This window comes from Bufo bufo, chromosome 1, assembly GCF_905171765.1.
Source record: "Bufo bufo chromosome 1, aBufBuf1.1, whole genome shotgun sequence".
NCBI classification, from domain to species: domain Eukaryota; kingdom Metazoa; phylum Chordata; class Amphibia; order Anura; family Bufonidae; genus Bufo; species Bufo bufo.
The window spans coordinates 270,534,384-270,559,046 of NC_053389.1; the positions used below are offsets into that span (position 1 = coordinate 270,534,384).

Consider the following 24,663-nt stretch of genomic DNA (forward strand, 5'->3'; position numbering starts at 1 on the left):
GATTATTGTTACAATTTTTTTTTCCAGGGAAATGAATAAACATTTACGAGATGAAAGAGACAGCTACGTGCAGGTGCAGGAGAATGTGAGTTTATAGCACAGGAAATGCCTTTTATTTAAAAAAAAAGGGCCCATATACACTGCCATTTCTAGCTAGTCAGCAGCATACACAGCTTTCTGACAGTCCCATTGAGAATGAATGGGAGTGTACATGCACATCTTGCTGCTCCATATACACTTGCGCCTAGCAGAATGGTGCTCAAGGGTAGACAACAAGAAAAATTGAAAATTGAATTGAGTTTTAACTAAATCAAGGGTAGACATTCATTATGAGTAATTGGGTTGTACAATGAAATATTAAATGTCTTTGTTAGATCACACAAAACATTTTTTTCCCTTTTTGTTACCTAGAAATCAAAGGTAAATCACTCTAAATCAATGAAGAATCAAAGATCTGGATCTATAGTTGGGAAATATTTTGAAAAGAAGCCTACATTGAAAAGGTAACCATAATCTTTAATTGTCCTTATGCTAGAGGTCCAGCTGTTACCTCCTGGAAGATTGGGTGAAATGAATTTTGTTCATTATCAGATTTACTTCTCAGGCACAAAGAGCCTGTTACCTGAGACTAGTCCTTCAAAGAGGCCAAGTCTACAGTTATTTTTAGACTTAAAATAAGTTGTCCTCCTCTCTTTCCTACAGCCCTGACATTACCTAATTAACTCTAAAATCCACTTTACTTCCATATTAATTCTGTCCGTTCTGACCATTTATATGTAATTTTACCCATCAGCAGGCTGTAGAGTTACTGTAGTTAGCCAAACTTCCGACTCAAACATCAAGTTCTCTGTTTTTCCACGTTATGACTCCAGCTCCGACTCCAGTATAAATGGCTAATGTATAAGTAATTCGTAATAACAAATTTACTATAGTGAAATTGTGATATAAGGCTTTTCATCAGCTGTATTATGTACTTTCCTTAATACTGTCTTCCTGTTCTCTCGCAGTTCAGAGATGACTTCAGGCATGCTCAGGGGTGACCTTCTTCCTCTGTTCTACACAGAAGAATTTCACCCCAATGGCTGATATGAGGGAAGATAAGGATATGACATGCTGGATTTCATCTGCCTAATCCTTTTGTTCTTTTGGAGAGAAGCCGCTGCCAGAGGTTCACTACACTACATATGCATTCTCAGCTATGCTAAACATGAATATGTATGGGTGGACGGGGAGAGAAACGGGTGCAGACCCATTAATTTTCAATGGAGCCGGAATGTGCTGTCCGCATCCGCATTTGCGGATCCGCACTTCTGCATCCATGCTTTCGTTTCCACAAAAAAATAGAACATGTCCTATTCTTGTCCGCAATTGCGGACAAGATTAGGCATTTTCTATTATAGTGCCGGCGATGTGTGGTCTGCAAATTGCGGAATGCATATTGCCAGTGTCCGTGTTTTGCAGATCCGCAGAACACTTACGGACGTGTGAATGGACCCTTAGACAGTTTTTTGATAAATTGGAGCTTTAGCTTGATACAACATAGCAGATATTCATATGATTACAATTTCTAAACTTAAATAACATTCCCATGAAAGGGAATATGCAGACATGGGATTCAGTCAGTTCCCTTCAGTTCTCCAGATCCGGTTGTTAAAATTACAACTGGATCGGAGAACTGTGTTACCGGCTGAGTCCTGATCTGGTGCTCCGGCCGTGGCAGGGCAGCTTTCATTGCTTCGCGCACCACTGATAGGTTAGCTCCTTAGTTGGGTGGTATGTGTGTGTAGTGTATATATGGTGTATTTATGTGTATGTGTGTTGCATATACAGTACAGACCAAAAGTTTGGACACACCTTCTCATTCAAAGAGTTTTCTTAATTTTCATGACTATGAAAATTGTAGATTCACACTGAAGGCATCAAAACTATTAATTAACACATGTGGAATTATATACATAACAAACAAGTGTGAAACAACTGAAAATATGTCATATTCTAGGTTCTTCAAAGTAGCCACCTTTTGCTTTGATTACTGCTTTGCACACTCTTGGCATTCTCTTGATGAGCTAAGTAAAGAAAAACGAGTGGCCATCATTACTTTAAGAAATGAAGGTCAGTCAGTCAGCCGAAAAATTGGGAAAACTTTGAAAGTAAGGGCTATTTGACCATGAAGGAGAGTGATGGGGTGCTGCGCCAGATGACCTGGCCTCCACAGTCACCGGACCTGAGCCCAATTGAGATGGTTTGGGGTGAGCTGGACCGCAGAGTGAAGGCAAAAGGGCCAATAAGTGCTAAGCATCTCTGGGAACTCCTTCAAGACTGTTGGAAGACCATTTCAGGGGACTACCTCTTGAAGCTCATCAAGAGAATGCCAAGAGTGTGCAAAGCAGTAATCAAAGCAAAAGGTGGCTACTTTGAAGAACCTAGAATATGACATATTTTCAGTTGTTTCACACTTGTTTGTTATGTATATAATTCCACATGTCTTAATTCATAGTTTTGATGCCTTCATAGTAGAGTTGAGCGAACACCTGGATGTTCGGGTTCGAGAAGTTCGGCCGAACTTGCCGGAAATGTTCGGGTTCGGGATCCGAACCCGATCCTAACTTCGTCCCGAACCCGAACCCCATTGAAGTCAATGGGGACCCGAACTTTTGGGCACTAAAAAGGCTGTAAAACAGCCCAGGAAAGAGCTAGAGGGCTGCAACATGTGGATAAATACCCTGCAAACAAATGTGGATAGGGAAATGAATTAAAATAAAAATAAAAAAAATAAAAATGAACCAATATCAATTGGACAGAGGTCCCATAGCAGAGAATCTGGCTTCACGTCAGCAGAGAATCAGTCTCTTCATGCCATAGCAAAGAATCTGGCTTCATGTCAGCAGAGAATCAGTCTCTTCATGCCATAGCAGAGAATCTGGCTTCATGTCAGCGCAGAATCAGTCTTCATGTCACCCACCACTGGAACAGGCCACTGTCACACATTTAGCCCCCGGCACCCAGGCAGAGGAGAGAGGTCCCGTAACAGAGAATCTGGCCTGATGTCAGCACAGAATCTGTCTTCATGTCATAGCAGAGAATCAGGCTTCACGTCACCCACCACTGGAACAGGCCACTGTCACACATTTAGGCCCCGGCACCCAGACAGAGGAGAGCGGTCCCATAACAGAGAATCTGGCCTTATGTCAGCGCAGAATCTGTCTTCATGTCATAGCAGAGAATCAGGCTTCACGTCACCCACCACTGGAACAGGCCACTGTCAAACATTTAGGCCCAGGCACGCAGGCAGAGGAGAGAGGTCCCGTAACAGAGAATCTGGCCTTATGTCAGCGCAGAATCTGTATTCATGTCATAGCAGAGAATCAGGCTTCACGTCACCCACCACTGGAACAGGCCACTGTCAAACATTTAGGCCCAGGCACCCAGGCAGAGGAGAGAGGTCCCGTAACAGAGAATCTGGCCTTATGTCAGCGCAGAATCTGTATTCATGTCATAGCAGAGAATCAGGCTTCACGTCACCCACCACTGGAACAGGCCACTGTCACACATTTAGGCCCAGGCACCCAGGCAGAGGAGAGAGGTCCCGTAACAGAGAATCTGGCCTTATGTCAGCGCAGAATCTGTCTTCATGTCATAGCAGAGAATCAGGCTTCACGTCACCCACCACTGGAACAGGCCACTGTCACACATTTAGGCCCCGGCACCCAGGCAGAGGAGAGAGGTCCCGTAACAGAGAATCTGGCCTGATGTCAGCACAGAATCTGTCTTCATGTCATAGCAGAGAATCAGGCTTCACGTCACCCACCACTGGAACAGGCCACTGTCACACATTTAGGCCCCGGCACCCAGACAGAGGAGAGCGGTCCCATAACAGAGAATCTGGCTTCATGTCAGCAGAGAATCAGTCTCTTCATGCCATAGCAGAGAATCTGGCTTCATGTCAGCGCAGAATCAGTCTTCATGTCACCCACCACTGGAACAGGCCACTGTCACACATTTAGCCCCCGGCACCCAGGCAGAGGAGAGAGGTCCCGTAACAGAGAATCTGGCCTGATGTCAGCACAGAATCTGTCTTCATGTCATAGCAGAGAATCAGGCTTCACGTCACCCACCACTGGAACAGGCCACTGTCACACATTTAGGCCCCGGCACCCAGACAGAGGAGAGCGGTCCCATAACAGAGAATCTGGCCTTATGTCAGCGCAGAATCTGTCTTCATGTCATAGCAGAGAATCAGGCTTCACGTCACCCACCACTGGAACAGGCCACTGTCAAACATTTAGGCCCAGGCACGCAGGCAGAGGAGAGAGGTCCCGTAACAGAGAATCTGGCCTTATGTCAGCGCAGAATCTGTATTCATGTCATAGCAGAGAATCAGGCTTCACGTCACCCACCACTGGAACAGGCCACTGTCAAACATTTAGGCCCAGGCACCCAGGCAGAGGAGAGAGGTCCCGTAACAGAGAATCTGGCCTTATGTCAGCGCAGAATCTGTATTCATGTCATAGCAGAGAATCAGGCTTCACGTCACCCACCACTGGAACAGGCCACTGTCACACATTTAGGCCCAGGCACCCAGGCAGAGGAGAGAGGTCCCGTAACAGAGAATCTGGCCTTATGTCAGCGCAGAATCTGTCTTCATGTCATAGCAGAGAATCAGGCTTCACGTCACCCACCACTGGAACAGGCCACTGTCACACATTTAGGCCCCGGCACCCAGACAGAGGAGAGCGGTCCCGTAACAGAGAATCTGGCCTTATGTCAGCGCAGAATCTGTCTTCATGTCATAGCAGAGAATCAGGCTTCACGTCACCCACCACTGGAACAGGCCACTGTCAAACATTTAGGCCCAGGCACCCAGGCAGAGGAGAGAGGTCCCGTAACAGAGAATCTGGCCTTATGTCAGCGCAGAATCTGTATTCATGTCATAGCAGAGAATCAGGCTTCACGTCACCCACCACTGGAACAGGCCACTGTCACACATTTAGGCCCCGGCACCCAGACAGAGGAGAGCGGTCCCGTAACAGAGAATCTGGCCTTATGTCAGCGCAGAATCTGTCTTCATGTCATAGCAGAGAATCAGGCTTCACGTCACCCACCACTGGAACAGGCCACTGTCAAACATTTAGGCCCAGGCACCCAGGCAGAGGAGAGAGGTCCCGTAACAGAGAATCTGGCCTTATGTCAGCGCAGAATCTGTATTCATGTCATAGCAGAGAATCAGGCTTCACGTCACCCACCACTGGAACAGGCCACTGTCACACATTTAGGCCCAGGCACCCAGGCAGAGGAGAGAGGTCCCAAAACAGAGAATCTGGCCTTATGTCAACGCAGAATCTGTCTTCATGTCATAGCAGAGAATCAGGCTTCACGTCACCCACCACTGGAACAGGCCACTGTCAAACATTTAGGCCCAGGCACCCAGGCAGAGGAGAGAGGTCCCGTAACAGAGAATCTGGCCTTATGTCAGCGCAGAATCTGTATTCATGTCATAGCAGAGAATCAGGCTTCACGTCACCCACCACTGGAACAGGCCACTGTCACACATTTAGGCCCAGGCACCCAGGCAGAGGAGAGAGGTCCCGTAACAGAGAATCTGGCCTTATGTCAGCGCAAAATCTGTATTCATGTCATAGCAGAGAATCAGGCTTCACGTCACCCACCACTGGAACAGGCCACTGTCACACATTTAGGCCCCGGCACCCAGACAGAGGAGAGCGGTCCCGTAACAGAGAATCTGGCCTTATGTCAGCGCAGAATCTGTATTCATGTCATAGCAGAGAATCAGGCTTCACGTCACCCACCACTGGAACAGGCCACTGTCAAACATTTAGGCCCAGGCACCCAGGCAGAGGAGAGAGGTCCCGTAACAGAGAATCTGGCCTTATGTCAGCGCAGAATCTGTCTTCATGTCATAGCAGAGAATCAGGCTTCACGTCACCCACCACTGGAACAGGCCACTGTCACACATTTAGGCCCCGGCACCCAGGCAGAGGAGAGAGGTCCCAAAACAGAGAATCTGGCCTTATGTCAGCGCAGAATCTGTATTCATGTCATAGCAGAGAATCAGGCTTCACGTCACCCACCACTGGAACAGGCCACTGTCAAACATTTAGGCCCAGGCACCCAGGCAGAGGAGAGAGGTCCCGTAATAGAGAATCTGGCCTTATGTCAGCGCAGAATCTGTCTTCATGTCATAGCAGAGAATCAGGCTTCACGTCACCCACCACTGGAACAGGCCACTGTCACACATTTAGGCCCAGGCACCCAGGCAGAGGAGAGAGGTCCCGTAACAGAGAATCTGGCCTTATGTCAGCGCAGAATCTGTCTTCATGTCATAGCAGAGAATCAGGCTTCACGTCACCCACCACTGGAACAGGCCACTGTCACACATTTAGGCCCCGGCACCCAGACAGAGGAGAGCGGTCCCGTAACAGAGAATCTGGCCTTATGTCAGCGCAGAATCTGTATTCATGTCATAGCAGAGAATCAGGCTTCACGTCACCCACCACTGGAACAGGCCACTGTCAAACATTTAGGCCCAGGCACCCAGGCAGAGGAGAGAGGTCCCGTAACAGAGAATCTGGCCTTATGTCAGCGCAGAATCTGTATTCATGTCATAGCAGAGAATCAGGCTTCACGTCACCCACCACTGGAACAGGCCACTGTCACACATTTAGGCCCAGGCACCCAGGCAGAGGAGAGAGGTCCCGTAACAGAGAATCTGGCCTTATGTCAGCGCAGAATCTGTATTCATGTCATAGCAGAGAATCAGGCTTCACGTCACCCACCACTGGAACAGGCCACTGTCACACATTTAGGCCCCGGCACCCAGACAGAGGAGAGCGGTCCCGTAACAGAGAATCTGGCCTTATGTCAGCGCAGAATCTGTATTCATGTCATAGCAGAGAATCAGGCTTCACGTCACCCACCACTGGAACAGGCCACTGTCAAACATTTAGGCCCAGGCACCCAGGCAGAGGAGAGAGGTCCCGTAACAGAGAATCTGGCCTTATGTCAGCGCAGAATCTGTCTTCATGTCATAGCAGAGAATTAGGCTTCACGTCACCCACCACTGGAACAGGCCACTGTCACACATTTAGGCCCAGGCACCCAGGCAGAGGAGAGAGGTCCCGTAACAGAGAATCTGGCCTTATGTCAGCGCAGAATCTGTCTTCATGTCATAGCAGAGAATCAGGCTTCACGTCACCCACCACTGGAACAGGCCACTGTCACACATTTAGGCCCCGGCACCCAGACAGAGGAGAGGTTCATTCAACTTTGGGTTGCCCCGCAATATAATGGTAAAATGAAATTAAAAATAGTATTGAATGAGGAAGTGCCCTGGAGTAGAATAATATATTGTTAAGGGGAGGTAGTTAATATCTAATCTGCACAAGGGATGGACAGGTCCTGTGGGATCCATGCCTGGTTCATTTTTATGAACGTCAGCTTGTCCACATTGGCTGTAGACAGGCGGCTGCGTTTTGTCTGTAATGACGCCCCCTGCCGTGCTGAATACACGTTCAGACAAAACGCTGGCCGCTGGGCAGGCCAGCACCTCCAAGGCATAAAAGGCTAGCTCTGGCCACGTGGACAATTTGGAGACCCAGAAGTTGAATGGGGCCGAACCATCAGTCAGTACGTGGAGGGGTGTGCACAGGTACTGTTCCACCATGTTAGTGAAATGTTGCCTCCTGCTAACACGTTCCGTATCAGGTGGTGGTGCAGTTAGCTGTGGCGTGGTGACAAAACTTTTCCACATCTCTGCCATGCTAACCCTGCCCTCAGAGGAGCTGGCCGTGACACAGCTGCGTTGGCGACCTCTTGCTCCTCCTCTGCCTTCGCCTTGGGCTTCCACTGGTTCCCCTGTGACATTTGGGAATGCTCTCAGTAGCGCGTCTACCAACGTGCGCTTGTAGTCGCGCATCTTCCTATCACGCTCCAGTGGGGGAAGTAAGGTGGGCATATTGTCTTTGTACCGGGGATCCAGCAGGGTGGCAACCCAGTAGTCCGCACACGTTAAAATGTGGGCAACTCTGCTGTCGTTGCGCAGGCAATGCAGCATGTAGTCGCTCATGTGTGCCAGGCTGCCCAGAGGTAAGGACAAGCTGTCCTCTGTGGGAGGCGTATCGTCATCGTCCTGTGTTTCCCCCCAGCCACGCACAAGTGATGGGCCCGAGCTGCTTTGGGTGCCACCCCGCTGTGAACATGCTTCATCCTCATCCTCCTCCACCTCCTCCTCATCCTCGTCCTCCTCGTCCTCCAGTAGTGGGCCCTGTCTGGCCACATTTGTACCTGGCCTCTGGTGTTGCAAAAAACCTCCCTCTGAGTCACTTCGAAGAGACTGGCCTGAAAGTGCTAAAAATGACCCCTCTTCCTCCTCTTCCTCCTGGGCCACCTCCTCTTCCATCATCGCCCTAAGTGTTTTTTCAAGGAGACATAGAAGTGGTATTGTAACGCTGATAACGGCGTCATCGCCACTGGCCATGTTGGTGGAGTACTCGAAACAGCGCAACAGGGCACACAGGTCTCGCATGGAGGCCCAATCATTGGTGGTGAAGTGTGTCTGATCCGCAGTGCGACTGACCCGTGCGTGCTGCAGCTGAAACTCCACTATGGCCTGCTGCTGCTCGCACAGTCTGTCCAGCATATGCAAGGTGGAGTTCCACCTGGTGGGTACGTCGCATATGAGGCGGTGAGCGGGAAGGCCGAAGTTACGCTGTAGCGCAGACAGGCGAGCGGCGGCAGGGTGTGAACGCCGGAAGCGCGAACAGACGGCCCGCACTTTATGCAGCAGCTCTGACATGTCGGGGTAGTTGCGAATGAACTTCTGCACCACCAAATTCAGCACATGCGCCAGGCAAGGGATGTGCGTCAAACCGGCTAGTCCCAGAGCTGCAACGAGATTTCGCCCATTATCGCACACCACCAGGCCGGGCTTGAGGCTCACCGGCAGCAACCACTCGTCGGTCTGTTGTTCTATACCCCGCCACAACTCCTGTGCGGTGTGGGGCCTGTCGCCCAAACATATGAGTTTCAGAATGGCCTGCTGACGTTTACCCCGTGCTGTGCTGAAGTTGGTGGTGAAGGTGTGTGGCTGACTGGATGAGCAGGTGGAAGAAGAGGAGGAGGAAGCTGAGTAGGAGGAGGAGGAGACAGGAGGCAAAGAATGTTGCCCTGCGATCCTTGGCGGCGGAAGGACGTGCGCCAAACAGCTCTCCGCCTGGGGCCCAGCCGCCACTACATTTACCCAGTGTGCAGTTAGGGAGATATAGCGTCCCTGGCCGTGCTTACTGGTCCACGTATCTGTGGTTAGGTGGACCTTGCCACAGATGGCGTTGCGCAGTGCACACTTGATTTTATCAGACACTTGTTTGTGCAGGGAAGGCACAGCTCTCTTGGAGAAGTAGTGGCGGCTGGGAACAACATACTGTGGGACAGGAAGTGACATGAGCTGTTTGAAGCTGTGTGTGTCCACCAGCCTAAATGACAGCATTTCATAGGCCAGTAGTTTAGAAATGCTGGCATTCAGGGCCAGGGATCGAGGGTGGCTAGGTGGGAATTTACGCTTTCTCTCAAATGTTTGTGAGATGGAGAGCTGAACACTGCCGTGTGACATGGTTAAGATGCTTGGTGACGCAGGTGGTGGTGTTGGTGGTACATCCCATGTTTGCTGGGCGGCAGGTGCCAACGTTCCTCCAGAGGCAGAGGAAGAGGCCGAGGCGGCGGCAGCAGCAGCAGAAGAGGCCGAGGCGGCGGCAGCAGCAGAAGAGGCCGAGGCGGCAGCAGCAGAAGAGGCAGCAGGGGGAGCCTGAGTGACTTCCTTGTTTTTAAGGTGTTTACTCCACTGCAGTTCATGCTTTGCATGCAGGTGCCTGGTCATGCAGGTTGTGCTAAGGTTCAGAACGTTAATGCCTTGCTTCAGGCTCTGATGGCACAGCGTGCAGACCACTCGGGTCTTGTCGTCAGCACATTGTTTGAAGAAGTGCCATGCCAGGGATCTCCTTGAAGCTGCCTTTGGGGTGCTCGGTCCCAGGTGGCGGCGGTCAGTAGCAGGCGGAGTCTCTTGGCGGCGGGTGTTCTGATTTTGCCCACTGCTCCCTCTTTTGCTACGCTGTTGGCTCGGTCTCACCACTGCCTCTTCCTCCGAACTGTGAAAGTCAGTGGCACGACCTTCATTCCATGTGGGGTCTAGGACCTCATCGTCCCCTGCATCGTCTTCCACCCAGTCTTGATCCCTGACCTCCTGTTCAGTCTGCACACTGCAGAAAGACGCAGCAGTTGGCACCTGTGTTTCGTCATCATCAGAGACGTGCTGAGGTGGTATTCCCATGTCCTCATCATCAGGAAAAATAAGTGGTTGTGCGTTAGTGCATTCTATCTCTTCCACCCCTGGGGAAGGGCTAGGTGGATGCCCTTGGGAAACCCTGGCAGCAGAGTCTTCAAACAGCATAAGAGACTGCTGCATAACTTGAGGCTCAGACAGTTTCCCTGATATGCATGGGTGTGATGTGACAGACCGATGGGCTTGGTTTTCATGCGCCATCTGTGCGCTTTCTGCAGAAGACTGGGTGGGAGATAATGTGAACGTGCTGGATCCACTGTCGGCCACCCAATTGACTAATGCCTGTACCTGCTCAGGCCTTACCATCCTTAGAACGGCATTGGGCCCCACCAAATATCGCTGTAAATTCTGCTGGCTACTGGGACCTGAGGTAGTTGGTTCACTAGGACGTGTGGCTGTGGCAGAACGGCCACGTCCTCTCCCAGCACCAGAGGGTCCACTAACACCACCACGACCATGTCCACGTCCGCGTCCCTTATTAGATGTTTTCCTCATTGTTCCCGTTCACCACAATTTTGAGAATGGCAAATTTGGGAATAGTTTTTCAACCCAGAAAAAAAAGTGTGCTTTTACGGTCACTACAAATAACTTGACCAGCTAAAACAGTACAGATTTGGTTGAATAGAGATGTGAGGCCTGTTTTTCTTTGCGCTGTGTGACAGGTATAGGTTTAATCACAGAATCAGACTTCTATCAGCACGCTAGCGTGTGTCTTAGGTTTTTCTGAATGACACTATCAGTACCTTCAATGTAAGATATTCTTTTTGGGATAGATTTCAAGTAGGCCTCAAATACCAGAAACTAGTTATTTTGAGAATGGCAAATTTGGGAATGGTTTTTCAACCCATAAAAAAAAGTGTGCTTTTACGGTCACTACAAATAACTTGACCAGCTAAAACAGTACAGATTTGGTTAAATAGAGATGTGAGGCCTGTTTTTTTTTGCGCTGTGTGACAGGTATAGGTTTAATCACAGAATCAGACTTCTATCAGCACGCTAGCGTGTGTCTTAGGTTTTTCTGAATGACACTATCAGTACCTTCAATGTAAGATATTCTTTTTGGGATAGATTTCAAGTAGGCCTCAAATACCAGAAACTAGTTATTTTGAGAATGGCAAATTTGGGAATGGTTTTGCAACCCAGAAAAAAAAGTGTGCTTTTACGGTCACTACAAATAACTTGACCAGCTAAAACAGTGCAGATTTGGTTGAATAGAGATGTGAGACCTGTTTTTTTTTGCGCTGTGTGACAGGTATAGGTTTAATCACAGAATCAGACGTCTATCAGCACGCTAGCGTGTGTCTTAGGTTTTTTTGAATGACACTATCAGTACCTTCAATGTAAGATATTCTTTTTGGGATAGATTTCAAGTAGGCCTCAAATACCAGAAACTAGTTATTTTGAGAATGGCAAATTTGGGAATGGTTTTTCAACCCAGAAAAAAAAGTGTGCTTTTACGGTCACTACAAATAACTTGACCAGCTAAAACAGTACAGATTTGGTTAAATAGAGATGTGAGGCCTGTTTTTTTTTTGCGCTGTGTGACAGGTATAGGTTTAATCACAGAATCAGACTTCTATCAGCACGCTAGCGTGTGTCTTAGGTTTTTCTGAATGACACTATCAGTACCTTCAATGTAAGATATTCTTTTTGGGATAGATTTCAAGTAGGCCTCAAATACCAGAAACTAGTTATTTTGAGAATGGCAAATTTGGGAATGGTTTTTCAACCCAGAAAAAAAAGTGTGCTTTTACGGTCACTACAAATAACTTGACCAGCTAAAACAGTACAGATTTGGTTAAATAGAGATGTGAGGCCTGTTTTTTTTTGCGCTGTGTGACAGGTATAGGTTTAATCACAGAATCAGACTTCTATCAGCACGCTAGCGTGTGTCTTAGGTTTTTCTGAATGACACTATCAGTACCTTCAATGTAAGATATTCTTTTTGGGATAGATTTCAAGTAGGCCTCAAATACCAGAAACTAGTTATTTTGAGAATGGCAAATTTGGGAATGGTTTTTCAACCCAGAAAAAAAAGTGTGCTTTTACGGTCACTACAAATAACTTGACCAGCTAAAACAGTACAGATTTGGTTAAATAGAGATGTGAGGCCTGTTTTTTTTTTGCGCTGTCTGACATGTATAGGTTTAATCACAGAATCAGACTTCTATCAGCACGCTAGCGTGTGTCTTAGGTTTTTCTGAATGACACTATCAGTACCTTCAATGTAAGATATTCTTTTTGGGATAGATTTCAAGTAGGCCTCAAATACCAGAAACTAGTTATTTTGAGAATGGCAAATTTGGGAATGGTTTTTCAACCCAGAAAAAAAAGTGTGCTTTTACGGTCACTACAAATAACTTGACCAGCTAAAACAGTACAGATTTGGTTAAATAGAGATGTGAGGCCTGTTTTTTTTTGCGCTGTGTGACAGGTATAGGTTTAATCACAGAATCAGACTTCTATCAGCACGCTAGCGTGTGTCTTAGGTTTTTCTGAATGACACTATCAGTACCTTCAATGTAAGATATTCTTTTTGGGATAGATTTCAAGTAGGCCTCAAATACCAGAAACTAGTTATTTTGAGAATGGCAAATTTGGGAATGGTTTTTCAACCCAGAAAAAAAAGTGTGCTTTTACGGTCACTACAAATAACTTGACCAGCTAAAACAGTACAGATTTGGTTAAATAGAGATGTGAGGCCTGTTTTTTTTTTGCGCTGTGTGACAGGTATAGGTTTAATCACAGAATCAGACTTCTATCAGCACGCTAGCGTGTGTCTTAGGTTTTTCTGAATGACACTATCAGTACCTTCAATGTAAGATATTCTTTTTGGGATAGATTTCAAGTAGGCCTCAAATACCAGAAACTAGTTATTTTGAGAATGGCAAATTTGGGAATGGTTTTTCAACCCAGAAAAAAAAGTGTGCTTTTACGGTCACTACAAATAACTTGACCAGCTAAAACAGTACAGATTTGGTTAAATAGAGATGTGAGGCCTGTTTTTTTTTTGCGCTGTGTGACAGGTATAGGTTTAATCACAGAATCAGACTTCTATCAGCACGCTAGCGTGTGTCTTAGGTTTTTCTGAATGACACTATCAGTACCTTCAATGTAAGATATTCTTTTTGGGATAGATTTCAAGTAGGCCTCAAATACCAGAATCTAGTTATTTTGAGAATGGCAAATTTGGGAATGGTTTTTCAACCCAGAAAAAAAAGTGTGCTTTTACGGTCACTACAAATAACTTGACCAGCTAAAACAGTACAGATTTGGTTAAATAGAGATGTGAGGCCTGTTTTTTTTTGCGCTGTGTGACATGTATAGGTTTAATCACAGAATCAGACTTCTATCAGCACGCTAGCGTGTGTCTTAGGTTTTTCTGAATGACACTATCAGTACCTTCAATGTAAGATATTCTTTTTGGGATAGATTTCAAGTAGGCCTCAAATACCAGAAACTAGTTATTTTGAGAATGGCAAATTTGGGAATGGTTTTTCAACCCAGAAAAAAAAGTGTGCTTTTACGGTCACTACAAATAACTTGACCAGCTAAAACAGTACAGATTTGGTTAAATAGAGATGTGAGGCCTGTTTTTTTTTGCGCTGTGTGACAGGTATAGGTTTAATCACAGAATCAGACTTCTATCAGCACGCTAGCGTGTGTCTTAGGTTTTTCTGAATGACACTATCAGTACCTTCAATGTAAGATATTCTTTTTGGGATAGATTTCAAGTAGGCCTCAAATACCAGAAACTAGTTATTTTGAGAATGGCAAATTTGGGAATGGTTTTTCAACCCAGAAAAAAAGTGTGCTTTTACGGTCACTACAAATAACTTGACCAGCTAAAACAGTACAGATTTGGTTAAATAGAGATGTGAGGCCTGTTTTTTTTTGCGCTGTGTGACAGGTATAGGTTTAATCACAGAATCAGACTTCTATCAGCACGCTAGCGTGTGTCTTAGGTTTTTCTGAATGACACTATCAGTACCTTCAATGTAAGATATTCTTTTTGGGATAGATTTCAAGTAGGCCTCAAATACCAGAAACTAGTTATTTTGAGAATGGCAAATTTGGGAATGGTTTTTCAACCCAGAAAAAAAAGTGTGCTTTTATGGTCACTACAAATAACTTGACCAGCTAAAACAGTGCAGATTTGGTTGAATAGAGATGTGAGACCTGGTTTTTTTTTGCGCTGTGTGACAGGTATAGGTTTAATCACAGAATCAGACTTCTATCAGCACGCTAGCGTGTGTCTTAGGTTTTTCTGAATGACACTATCAGTACCTTCAATGTAAGATATTCTTTTTGGGATAGATTTCAAGTAGGCCTCAAATACCAGAAACTAGTTATTTTGAGAATGGCAAATTTGGGAATGGTTTTTCAACCCAGAAAAAAATGTGTGCTTTTACGGTCACTACAAATAACTTGACCAGGTAAAACAGTACCGATTTGGTTAAATAGAGATGTGAGGCCTGTTTTTTTTTGCGCTGTGTGACAGGTATAGGTTTAATCACAGAATCAGACTTCTATCAGCACGCTAGCGTGTGTCTTAGGTTTTTCTGAATGACACTATCAGTACCTTCAATGTAAGATATTCTTTTTGGGATAGATTTCAAGTAGGCCTCAAATACCAGAAACTAGTTATTTTGAGAATGGCAAATTTGGGAATGGTTTTTCAACCCAGAAAAAAAAGTGTGCTTTTACGGTCACTACAAATAACTTGACCAGCTAAAACAGTACCGATTTGGTTAAATAGAGATGTGAGGCCTGTTTTTTTTTGCGCTGTGTGACAGGTATAGGTTTAATCACAGAATCAGACTTCTATCAGCACGCTAGCGTGTGTCTTAGGTTTTTCTGAATGACACTATCAGTACCTTCAATGTAAGATATTCTTTTTGGGATAGATTTCAAGTAGGCCTCAAATACCAGAAACTAGTTATTTTGAGAATGGCAAATTTGGGAATGGTTTTTCAACCCAGAAAAAAAAGTGTGCTTTTACGGTCACTACAAATAACTTGACCAGCTAAAACAGTACAGATTTGGTTAAATAGAGATGTGAGGCCTGTTTTTTTTTGCGCTGTGTGACAGGTATAGGTTTAATCACAGAACCAGACCTCTATCTGCACGCTAGCGTGTGTCTTAGGTTTTTCTGAATGACACTATCAGCACCTTCAATGTAAGATATCCTTTTTGGGATTGATTTCAAGTAGGCCTCAAATACCAGAAACTAGTTATTTTGAGAATGGCAAATTTGGGAATAGTTTTTCAACCCAGAAAAAAAAGTGTGCTTTTACGGTCACTACAAATAACTTGAACAGCTAAAACAGTACAGATTTGGTTGAATAGAAATGTCAGGTCTATTTTTTAGGCGCTGGGTGACAGACTCAACTTGCCCCTGATGTAATATATGGCCAAAAAAATAACCACACTGTTGATGGTTAAATGCACTTGATGTAGTATATGGCCAAAAAATAATCAGACTGTTGATGGTTAAATGCACTTGGGTGACACAGGCTCAGCCTGCAGCTGATGTAGTATATGGCCAAAAAATAACCAGACTGTTGATGGTTAAATGCACTTCGGTGACACAGGCTCAGCCTGCAGCTGATGTAGGATATAGCACAAAATAACCACACTATCGATGGTTAAATGCACTTGGTGATAGCTTGTGCTGGCGCACCACAAGTCACAAAATGGCCGCCGATCACCCCAGAAAAAAAGTGATCTAAAAACGCTCTGGGCAGCCTCAAAAAAGTGAGCAAGTCAATAATAGCACTTCAATGATCCACAGCTGCAGATCGATCACAGAATGAAGTCTTTTGGAGGAGTTAATCTGCCTAATCTCGCCCTAACGTCGTAGCTGCAACCTCTCCCTACACTGATCATAGCAGAGTGACGTGCGGCGCTACGTGACTAAAGTTTAAATAGAGGCTGGGTCACATGCTGCACTGGCCAATCACAGCCATGCCAATAGTAGGCATGGCTGTGATGGCCTCTTGGGCCAAGTAGTATGACGCTTGTTGATTGGCTGCTTTGCAGCCTTTCAAAAAGCGCCAAGAAAGCGCCGAACACCGAACCCGAACACGGACTTTTACAAAATGTTTGGGTTCGGGTCCGTGTCACGGACACCCCAAAATTCGGTATGAACCCGAACTATACAGTTCGGGTTCGCTCATCCCTACTTCATAGTCATGAAAATAAAGAAAACTCTTTGAATGAGAAGGTGTGTCCAAACTTTTGGTCTGTACTGTATATGGTGTATGGATATGTAAACATGTGTCGTGATGCTGCGTGTCCGCCATTGAGTAGGGAACCTGTTGCTAAAAATTTGAATCCAACCCCTGGGAATATGCAAAAAGTTCTGAATTTAATAACTCAAGTATACAATATTAATAATATTTTATGTTTTCATTTTCGCTTGAGTTGGTACATTTCTGTCTCTTACTCCATCCAAAACTGCTCCAAACTCGTACTCCATGACTCTGGCTCCAACTACACAACTGTGGTTTTACACCATGTTAGATAATACCTTTTTACAATCACTGTTGTCATTAGTTTTAAATAGTCTTCTGTTTTCCCTTTTCTCTGTGACCCATCAATTATGTGGTATTAAACCCACATATTAAAAAATATATGGGCCACTCCATGTATGAAGGGGGACAATCTTTTTGATAGAAAGTTATTATATTAGCAACTAGATGTCTATCAAAATACTCAATGTGAACCAAAAGGGAAAAATGGTATATATATATATACACTGCTCAAAAAAATAAAGGGAACACAAAAATAACACATCCTAGATCTGAGTTAATTAAATATTCTTCTGAAATACTTTGTTCTTTACATATTCAACCCATGGAGGTCTGGATTTGGAGTCACACTCAAAATTAAAGTGGAAAAACACACTACCGGCTGATCCAACTTTGATGTAATGTCCTTAAAACAAGTCAAAATGAGGCTCAGTAGTGTGTGTGGTCTCCATGTGCCTGTATGACCTCCTTACAACGCCTGTGCATGCTCCTGATGAGGTGGCGGACGGTCTCCTGAGGGATCTCCTCCCAGACCTGGACTAAAGCATCTGCCAACTCCTGGACAGTCTGTGGTGCAACATGACGTTGGTGGATAGAGCGAGACATGATGTCCCACATGTGCTCAATTGGATTCAGGTCTGGGGAACGGGCGGGCCAGTCCATAGCATCAATGCCTTCGTCTTGCAGGAACTGCTGACACACTCCAGCCACATGAGGTCTAGCATTGTCTTGCATTAGGAGGAACCCAGGGCCAACCGCACCAGCATATGGTCTCACAAGGGGTCTGAGGATCTCATCTCGGTACCTAATGGCAGTCAGGCTACCTCTGGCGAGCACATGGAGGGCAGTGCGGCCCTCCAAAGAAATGCCACCCCACACCATTACTGACCCAATGCCAAACCGGTCATGCTGGAGGATGTTGCAGGCAGCAGAACGTTCTCCACGGCGTCTCCAGACTCTGTCACGTTTGTCACATGTGCTCAGTGTGAACCTGCTTTCATCTGTGAAGAGCACAGGGCGCCAGTGGCAAATTTGCCAATCTTGGTGTTCTCTGGCAAATGCCAAATGTCCTGCACGGTGTTGGGCTGTAAGCACAACCCCCACTTGTGGACGTCGGGCCCTCATATAACCCTCATGGAGTCTGTTTCTGACCGTTTGAGGAGACACATGCACATTTGTGGCCTGCTGGAGGTCATTTTGCAGGGCTCTGCCAGTGCTCCTCCTGTTCCTCCTTGCATAAAGGCGGAGGTAGCGGTCCTGCTGCTGGGTTGTTGCCCTCCTACGGCCTCCTCCACATCTCCTGATGTACTGGCCTGTCTCCTGGTAGCGCCTCCATGCTCTGGACACTACGCTGACAGACACAGCAAACCTTCTTGCCACAGCTCGCATTAATATGCCATCCTGGATAAGCTGCACTACCTGAGCCACTTGTGTGGGTTGTAGACTCCGTCTCATGCTACCACTAGAGTGAAAGTACCGCCAGCATTCAAAAGTGACCAAAACATCAGCCAGGAAGCATAGGAACTGAGAAGTGGTCTGTGATCACTACCTGCAGAACCACTCCTTTATTGGGGGTGTCTTGCTAATTGCCTATAATTTCCACCTGTTGTCTATCCCATTTGCACAACAGCATGTGAAATTGATTGTCACTCAGTGTTGCTTCCTAAGTGGACAGTTTGATTTCACAGAAGTGTGATTGACTTGGAGTTACATTGTGTTGTTTAAGTGTTCCCTTTATTTTTTTGAGCAGTGTATATAATAGCTAGGTGCTTTTCTAAAGGAAATAGAATTGAGGGTTATAAATCATTTAACAGTTATTCTTGTATAATTGATTGGGAAAGGTTGAACTTGATGGATTTGATGGACATGTGTTTCCTATTTCACTATGTAACTCATTTCAATTTTTTCATGTCTACTGGACATCAGTTCAAAGCTGAAGGGTAAGGGTGCATCCCTACTTGGATTAGACATTTTACAACAGCATCACCTTACTGCCCTGATGGTGGCCAAGGGATCATTCAGGGAAGGACATATACAATCTGCCCCAGGCTCCCAAACAAAAGTGACAGGGGAAGAACAATAAATGTGTCCTAGGACACATACATAAAACCTATGTAGCTAGTTGCACAATAGCGACGGCGATCTGGCTGCATTCTGGCAAATATGACTGAAAAAAAATGCTGCCGCATATTTGCCGGAATGCGGCTGGACCTCTGCTTGGTCCCCTTTACAGAGAATAGATTACAGATAGACCTTTACAAACCTCCGACAATGCCGTGAGATGCAGCGCAATCTGGCAGGCTGTTTACCGCGGATCTCCGCTGCTAGTGTGCAACTAGCCTAAAAGACAAGATCATGGACAATGATCCAAGTAATTGTTATTTGTTAGATTTACAGTCCCTTTATATTCCTAGGCTAACCCCATTCATCAAGTAACATTGAGTCATCCATTAACTGTTTCTTCACAGTAAATATAAACAGTTTGAAGTGGCTTTTAACAATCCTCTGCGTAGGTTCCTCCGAGCACACAATACTCGGTAGATCTTAATTTTCGACCCTTATTGCAGATTATAAAAATAAATCAGTAATGATCCAAAAATTCTAGTGTATACACGAGCCTCTCATATAAGGTTGAAGTAAAACCCTCTTTTTTGTTAGCAGAACATCTAATTTTAGGATGCTTTATAAGAGCCTAAATTACTTCCATGTGCTGGGTAGACTATTTTACATTTTAATGCATTCTCACATCCGCTAATTATTCACTAATTGGAAGAACATCCTAAGAGACACATTCAATTATTGTTCCTCTTCACAATTAATTGAATTTGATGAATTATAGCCAAAATATGGACAATGGTGTACACCTAGGAACAAGCAGGCCACAACTTAAAATAGATTTAATTGTAATGGATGTCACAATGTAACAATAGGCTTCAAAATAGCATTTATTTGCCAGAAATTTTGCAAAACAGGCCAAGAAAAGGTTCATATGGGAAAAGGGAGAGGTAGAGCTACTGCTCATGGTTAAAGTTATCAGTTACTTTACCATACTCTGGCTGTAGTAACTGGGTCCCCTGGACATTGCACTGCAGATTCCAATAATCTGGGCCTAATATAGTGTCCATAATCTGTGGTGTTCTGTAACCAATACTGGTGAGTCTGAAGTTTCATGAGCATTCACATTTTTTTAACCCAAAAAGCTGTGCCCTTGCCTCACCATTAATTAGTAGCACCCTAGACAGCATCCACTTCCTTCTCCACCTACCCTTCTTTCTGTCTTGCTTAAGTGGACATTTTGGCTACTTGGACTCAATTTTTTTGTTTTTGCATTCTCTCAGTTGCAATACTAAGCTTTCACTTGGTCACCATTTTAAAGATTATTTTACTTATTTTCCAGTCAGTCATCTGAAGACGATGATGTTTTTCCACCTAAACGGAACTCTGTTGGGTTAAATGGTACAACAGAGACTGACAGCCATTTGGAAAACAAGCAGAGTAAAGGTCACCATTTACGGAGAATAATCTCCATTGAAGAGGATCATCTTCCTCAGTATTTAGACAATCAACAAGAGAGACCATTAAATGACTGGCAGGAGGTGGATGAGAAAGAAGAAAAATTTACGCACACTAAAGAGGAAATCCAAAACAAAGAAGAAATTCCTCATGAGGACTTGCCATCTTCTCCAAGAGGACAACCAGTCGGAAAAGAGACTTTACCAAATGTAAGTCTGCATACCCAGATTTGTGGTTTACAGTCCTGTAGCCACCAGTGGGGGGAGCTTTGGGGCTTACTGCATACTGTTTATACAGTTAGTCGCAGTATAACTGAGACTGGAGGCTGACTAAGACAGGAAGAACGAGAATGAAAGATGAAGATAAAAAATTATTATGCATATATACGGCAGTGGGCTAAGGTGGTAGAAAATCAAATGAATGGCTAACCATGCAATACAACCAAAATCATACTTTACCCAGGGAAAATATTCAATTCTCAAGCGCAGTATTTACTAGAAAGTCTACATTCCCAGATTTGTTCTTTACAGTCCTGTAACCACCAGTGGGGGGAGCTTTGGAGCTTACTGCATACTGTTTATACGTTTAGCTCAATAATAAAACACGATGCAGTTCGGATCTGAGCTCCCCCTACTGAACTGTAGAAAGTCAGAATTTTGGCATTATACCTAATTGTTTATCAATGTATTTTCAGCGTCCAATACTTTTGGCAGTCAGATCATGTGACCCCCCCAATGAAATTCTCAAGAATTATATTCATATTATAGAATAATTCTAAATTGGTTTATTTAAAGGAAGAACATATTTACTGGCCCCCGGATCGATTATTTAAAATAATCATGGTTGGAAATTCCAGTGTGGGAAAAACATCATTTCTAAGAAGATTTTGTGAAGACAATTTTTATCCTGGAACCTCTGCCACAGTAGGTAGGTGTGATTCTATCCTAATATGTTTTTTTCCATTGACCAGGGGAGGGGTAATATGTACCTACATTATTTAGAGGAGGGAGACAGGCAGGTAGTATCATCTGTACCTACATCTTTTACCGAGAGACGAGGGAGAAAGTTTTATATCACCCCCCTTGTATTTGCTCCTCCTAGCAAGCAGCTGATCAACACATTGCAGTAAAACCTAAGCAGAGATGGACGTCCCTGTTCATTATAATAATGTCCAGAATGAAACACTATTCAGGCACATGTGGATTATAATATATAAAAAAATAAAAATAAAATCTGAAGTTTAATTCCTTGAATATTTTGGTGACAGTGCTCTTGCCAAGCTGTGCAGCTTCATCTGAGACTGGCAAATCTAGCAGATAAATTCTGTATACCCAAGAATACTCTACATCTGTGATAAAACTCCCACTGGTCCAGCAGAAGAAAATACAGTCAACAGCCTCCATTTCCCTTGGTTCGCAGCGGCCTGTGCTCTGTCTCATGCATATTTCTCTTGATTTATTATAGGCATTTGGCTGTTTTGCATCACATCAGCATAATTTATATTAAAACACACCATGAAACGATATAAAAAGGATCCATAGTGCACAGTGAACACCATTTTAATATGATCGGAAAGAGACACCAGCAGGGGAGCGGAACATGTACAGTGCTTCCTGAACATCTTCAGAATAAATATTGCTCCTGGCTTCCAAAAAGCAGGTTTACCATAAGGTCATAGATGATTCCAGCTAATCTCAACTTTAAAAGTACAGAAACAGATATTGATATGATTTTTAGATTTACCTTGCAGAAATAACTTACTTTGAGTACTATAGAATCCAGGATAAAAAAATAAAAAAAAGGGTTTGCTTTTTTGCAGAACCGACATAGATAATGTCTAGGGCAGTGGTGGCGAGCCCGCACCATGGAAAAAGTCTAGGGTGTACCAATATGCCATCGACTTTTCCTGCCATTTATCAGCGCAGGGCGCACTATGAACAGCACAGGCAGTGCATTGAATGTAGGCAGGATATTATATATAAATTATAAAAGTACATGGAAGATATACTATATTGGTATTCATATTCAGGCTCGGACTGGCCCACAGGGGTACAGGTGAATCCCCCGGTGGGCCCCTGAGCAAGGTAGGCCCCTAGTCTCCCACCCCCTGCACAAGTGGCTCATAGCACAGTAGACTTACTGCACTACATACATATATTGAATGTACACCTCAACCAGCCGATGCATATAAAAAAAAACTTGTTAGATTATTTATTATATTTGAATATATCCGTATGGTGGGCCCCCAAAATAAATTTTACTGGTGGGCCCTAGGCACCCCAGTCTGACACTGTTCATATTAAATTGCAGTTTTGACACTTTGCGATAAATAAGTGGGTTTTGGGTTACAGCTTGGGCACTCGGTCTGTAAAAGGTTCGCCACCACTGGTCTAGGGGCTGTACCTGGTACTGCAGCTCAGTACTTAAAGGGGTTGTACTGGATAAGAAAAACATGGCTGCTTTCTTCAAAAGACAGCAGTTATGGGGCTGATTTGCAACATCAGGCAAGAGAAGGTGTTTCTAGGATAGAAAAAAAATAGACATTTTGTTCAAATTCTTCACAATGCATTTATACCAATCCATCTGCATGTCTTGATGACCTTTTTATCTCGACAATCAACCTTTTAAACTGCTTCCTGCACTGGTGTTCTTGGGGTCCAGACATGTAGTAGACACATTAACTTCTGTGCAGCACACAGGAACACACATTATATAGCAAAGGAAGAAGCAAGATGGGGCTGCGTCGTAGTATAAACTGAGACTGGAGGCTGACTAAGACAGGAAGAACAAGATTGAAAGATAAAGATAAAAAATTATTATGCAGATATATAGCAGTGGGCTAAGGTGGTGGAAAATCAAATAAATGGCCAACCATGCAATACAACCAAAATCATACTTTACCCAGGGAAAAGATCCAATTTCCTAAGTGCAGTATCTACTAGAAGGTTTATCGCCAATGCAGAATGGCTTATTGGTGTTCCATCCTGAATTACATGGTTTGCCCTTCCCTCCACAACCATTGCTACCAATATTTTCAATCAAGGAGGTTGTAAATTGACTAAAGAGCCATGAAAAGAGCATTTAAAAGAGTCTTTTTATTGACATGCATCATTTTGAACTTACCAACATTTATATAACACACATTTGCACTCAAACCATCCGTGAATGTATATAATGGACTCTTTACTTCTGAATAGCATAACGGGCAGACAGTAGTTCTTCTAACTTCCAAAATGGGCCAACAAACCTCCAAATCCATATATTACATTAGAATGCAAACAACATCCAGTTCCTTATGCATCATAAATGATCCACAGTATGTTTTAAATTAAAGGGCTAAATGATTATGACTAATTATACAATGTTAATATTAATAGGACCAGATGCTTGTAATCTCCTTCAGGATCTTATTAGCTTCTTAGATAGAATGTAGCTGGATGAATCCAATTTTTTGTTCATCCTTTGTAAATGTCTTAGGAAGCATAAACCCCTGCTTAAACACTTCCCTTTTCATGCTCCATTACCCATTCAGGCTCTTGCTTTGGTCCTTCAAACATAAAGTTGAATATCTCCCTTGGGTTCTATCAATGCAGCAAGAACAGACCGCGATCTATGATACTACTGCCAAAAACTAAGAGTGTCCAGCCATGCATACCTTATTTCTAGAGCTCTTTCTCCTCCCGCAGTGAAATGCCATCATAAATTGTCGTTCTATGTTTTTTGCCTGCCAAATCCAACAAGTCAAAGGTGAAGCTTCAACCTGTTCTCTCGCCACGTCAGTGACTTGTTTCTAGGGCAGAAATTGTTAATATAAACAGGCCGTGATCCATTGTTTAATTGAGAATATTTTTCAACAGCTAAATACAAGAAAAAAGGATATATAAAAATGTATAAATAATGGGTATGACACATCGAAGAGAACAAAATTAGGTTCTGAAAGTTGACATGGAACTAAAATTATATTTATTTTCAACCAGAATACAAAACGTCTTATTTTTCTATTATTCCAGATTGATGTCTTGAATGTAAAGCTAGGTTTACATGGGGCGAGGCAGCGGCCGATTGTCGGGAAGGAAGCGTTAAAAAATGACTGTATGAGGACGGGGGATCTCTATAGCGCTATAACAATCTACCCAGACCATAATTGGTGGTGCCTGCACGAATGACAGGATCACCTGATGAAAGAGCGTTTCACTCTTTCAATGGGTGATCGGTGGCACATCAAGATGAGCAGGTTGTTGGGAACGACCATTTGCAGGAACGGTT

The 24,663-nt window shown here is 44.4% G+C and overlaps 1 protein-coding gene across 3 annotated transcripts in view; it reads left to right on the forward strand.

Annotated features, from left to right (window-relative positions):
* Positions 1-24,663, forward strand: part of CRACR2A (calcium release activated channel regulator 2A) — a 185,065-nt gene that overhangs the window by 139,068 nt on the left and 21,334 nt on the right. For 2 of the 3 annotated variants that reach the window (XM_040439253.1, XM_040439267.1), the window contains exons 10-13: positions 28-85; positions 412-503; positions 20,282-20,606; positions 21,192-21,324. In XM_040439253.1, coding sequence (XP_040295187.1) covers positions 28-85; positions 412-503; positions 20,282-20,606; positions 21,192-21,324 — 608 coding nt within the window. The remainder of the gene's footprint in view (positions 1-27; positions 86-411; positions 504-20,281; positions 20,607-21,191; positions 21,325-24,663) is intronic. The other variant, XM_040439260.1, reaches the window with a different exon arrangement.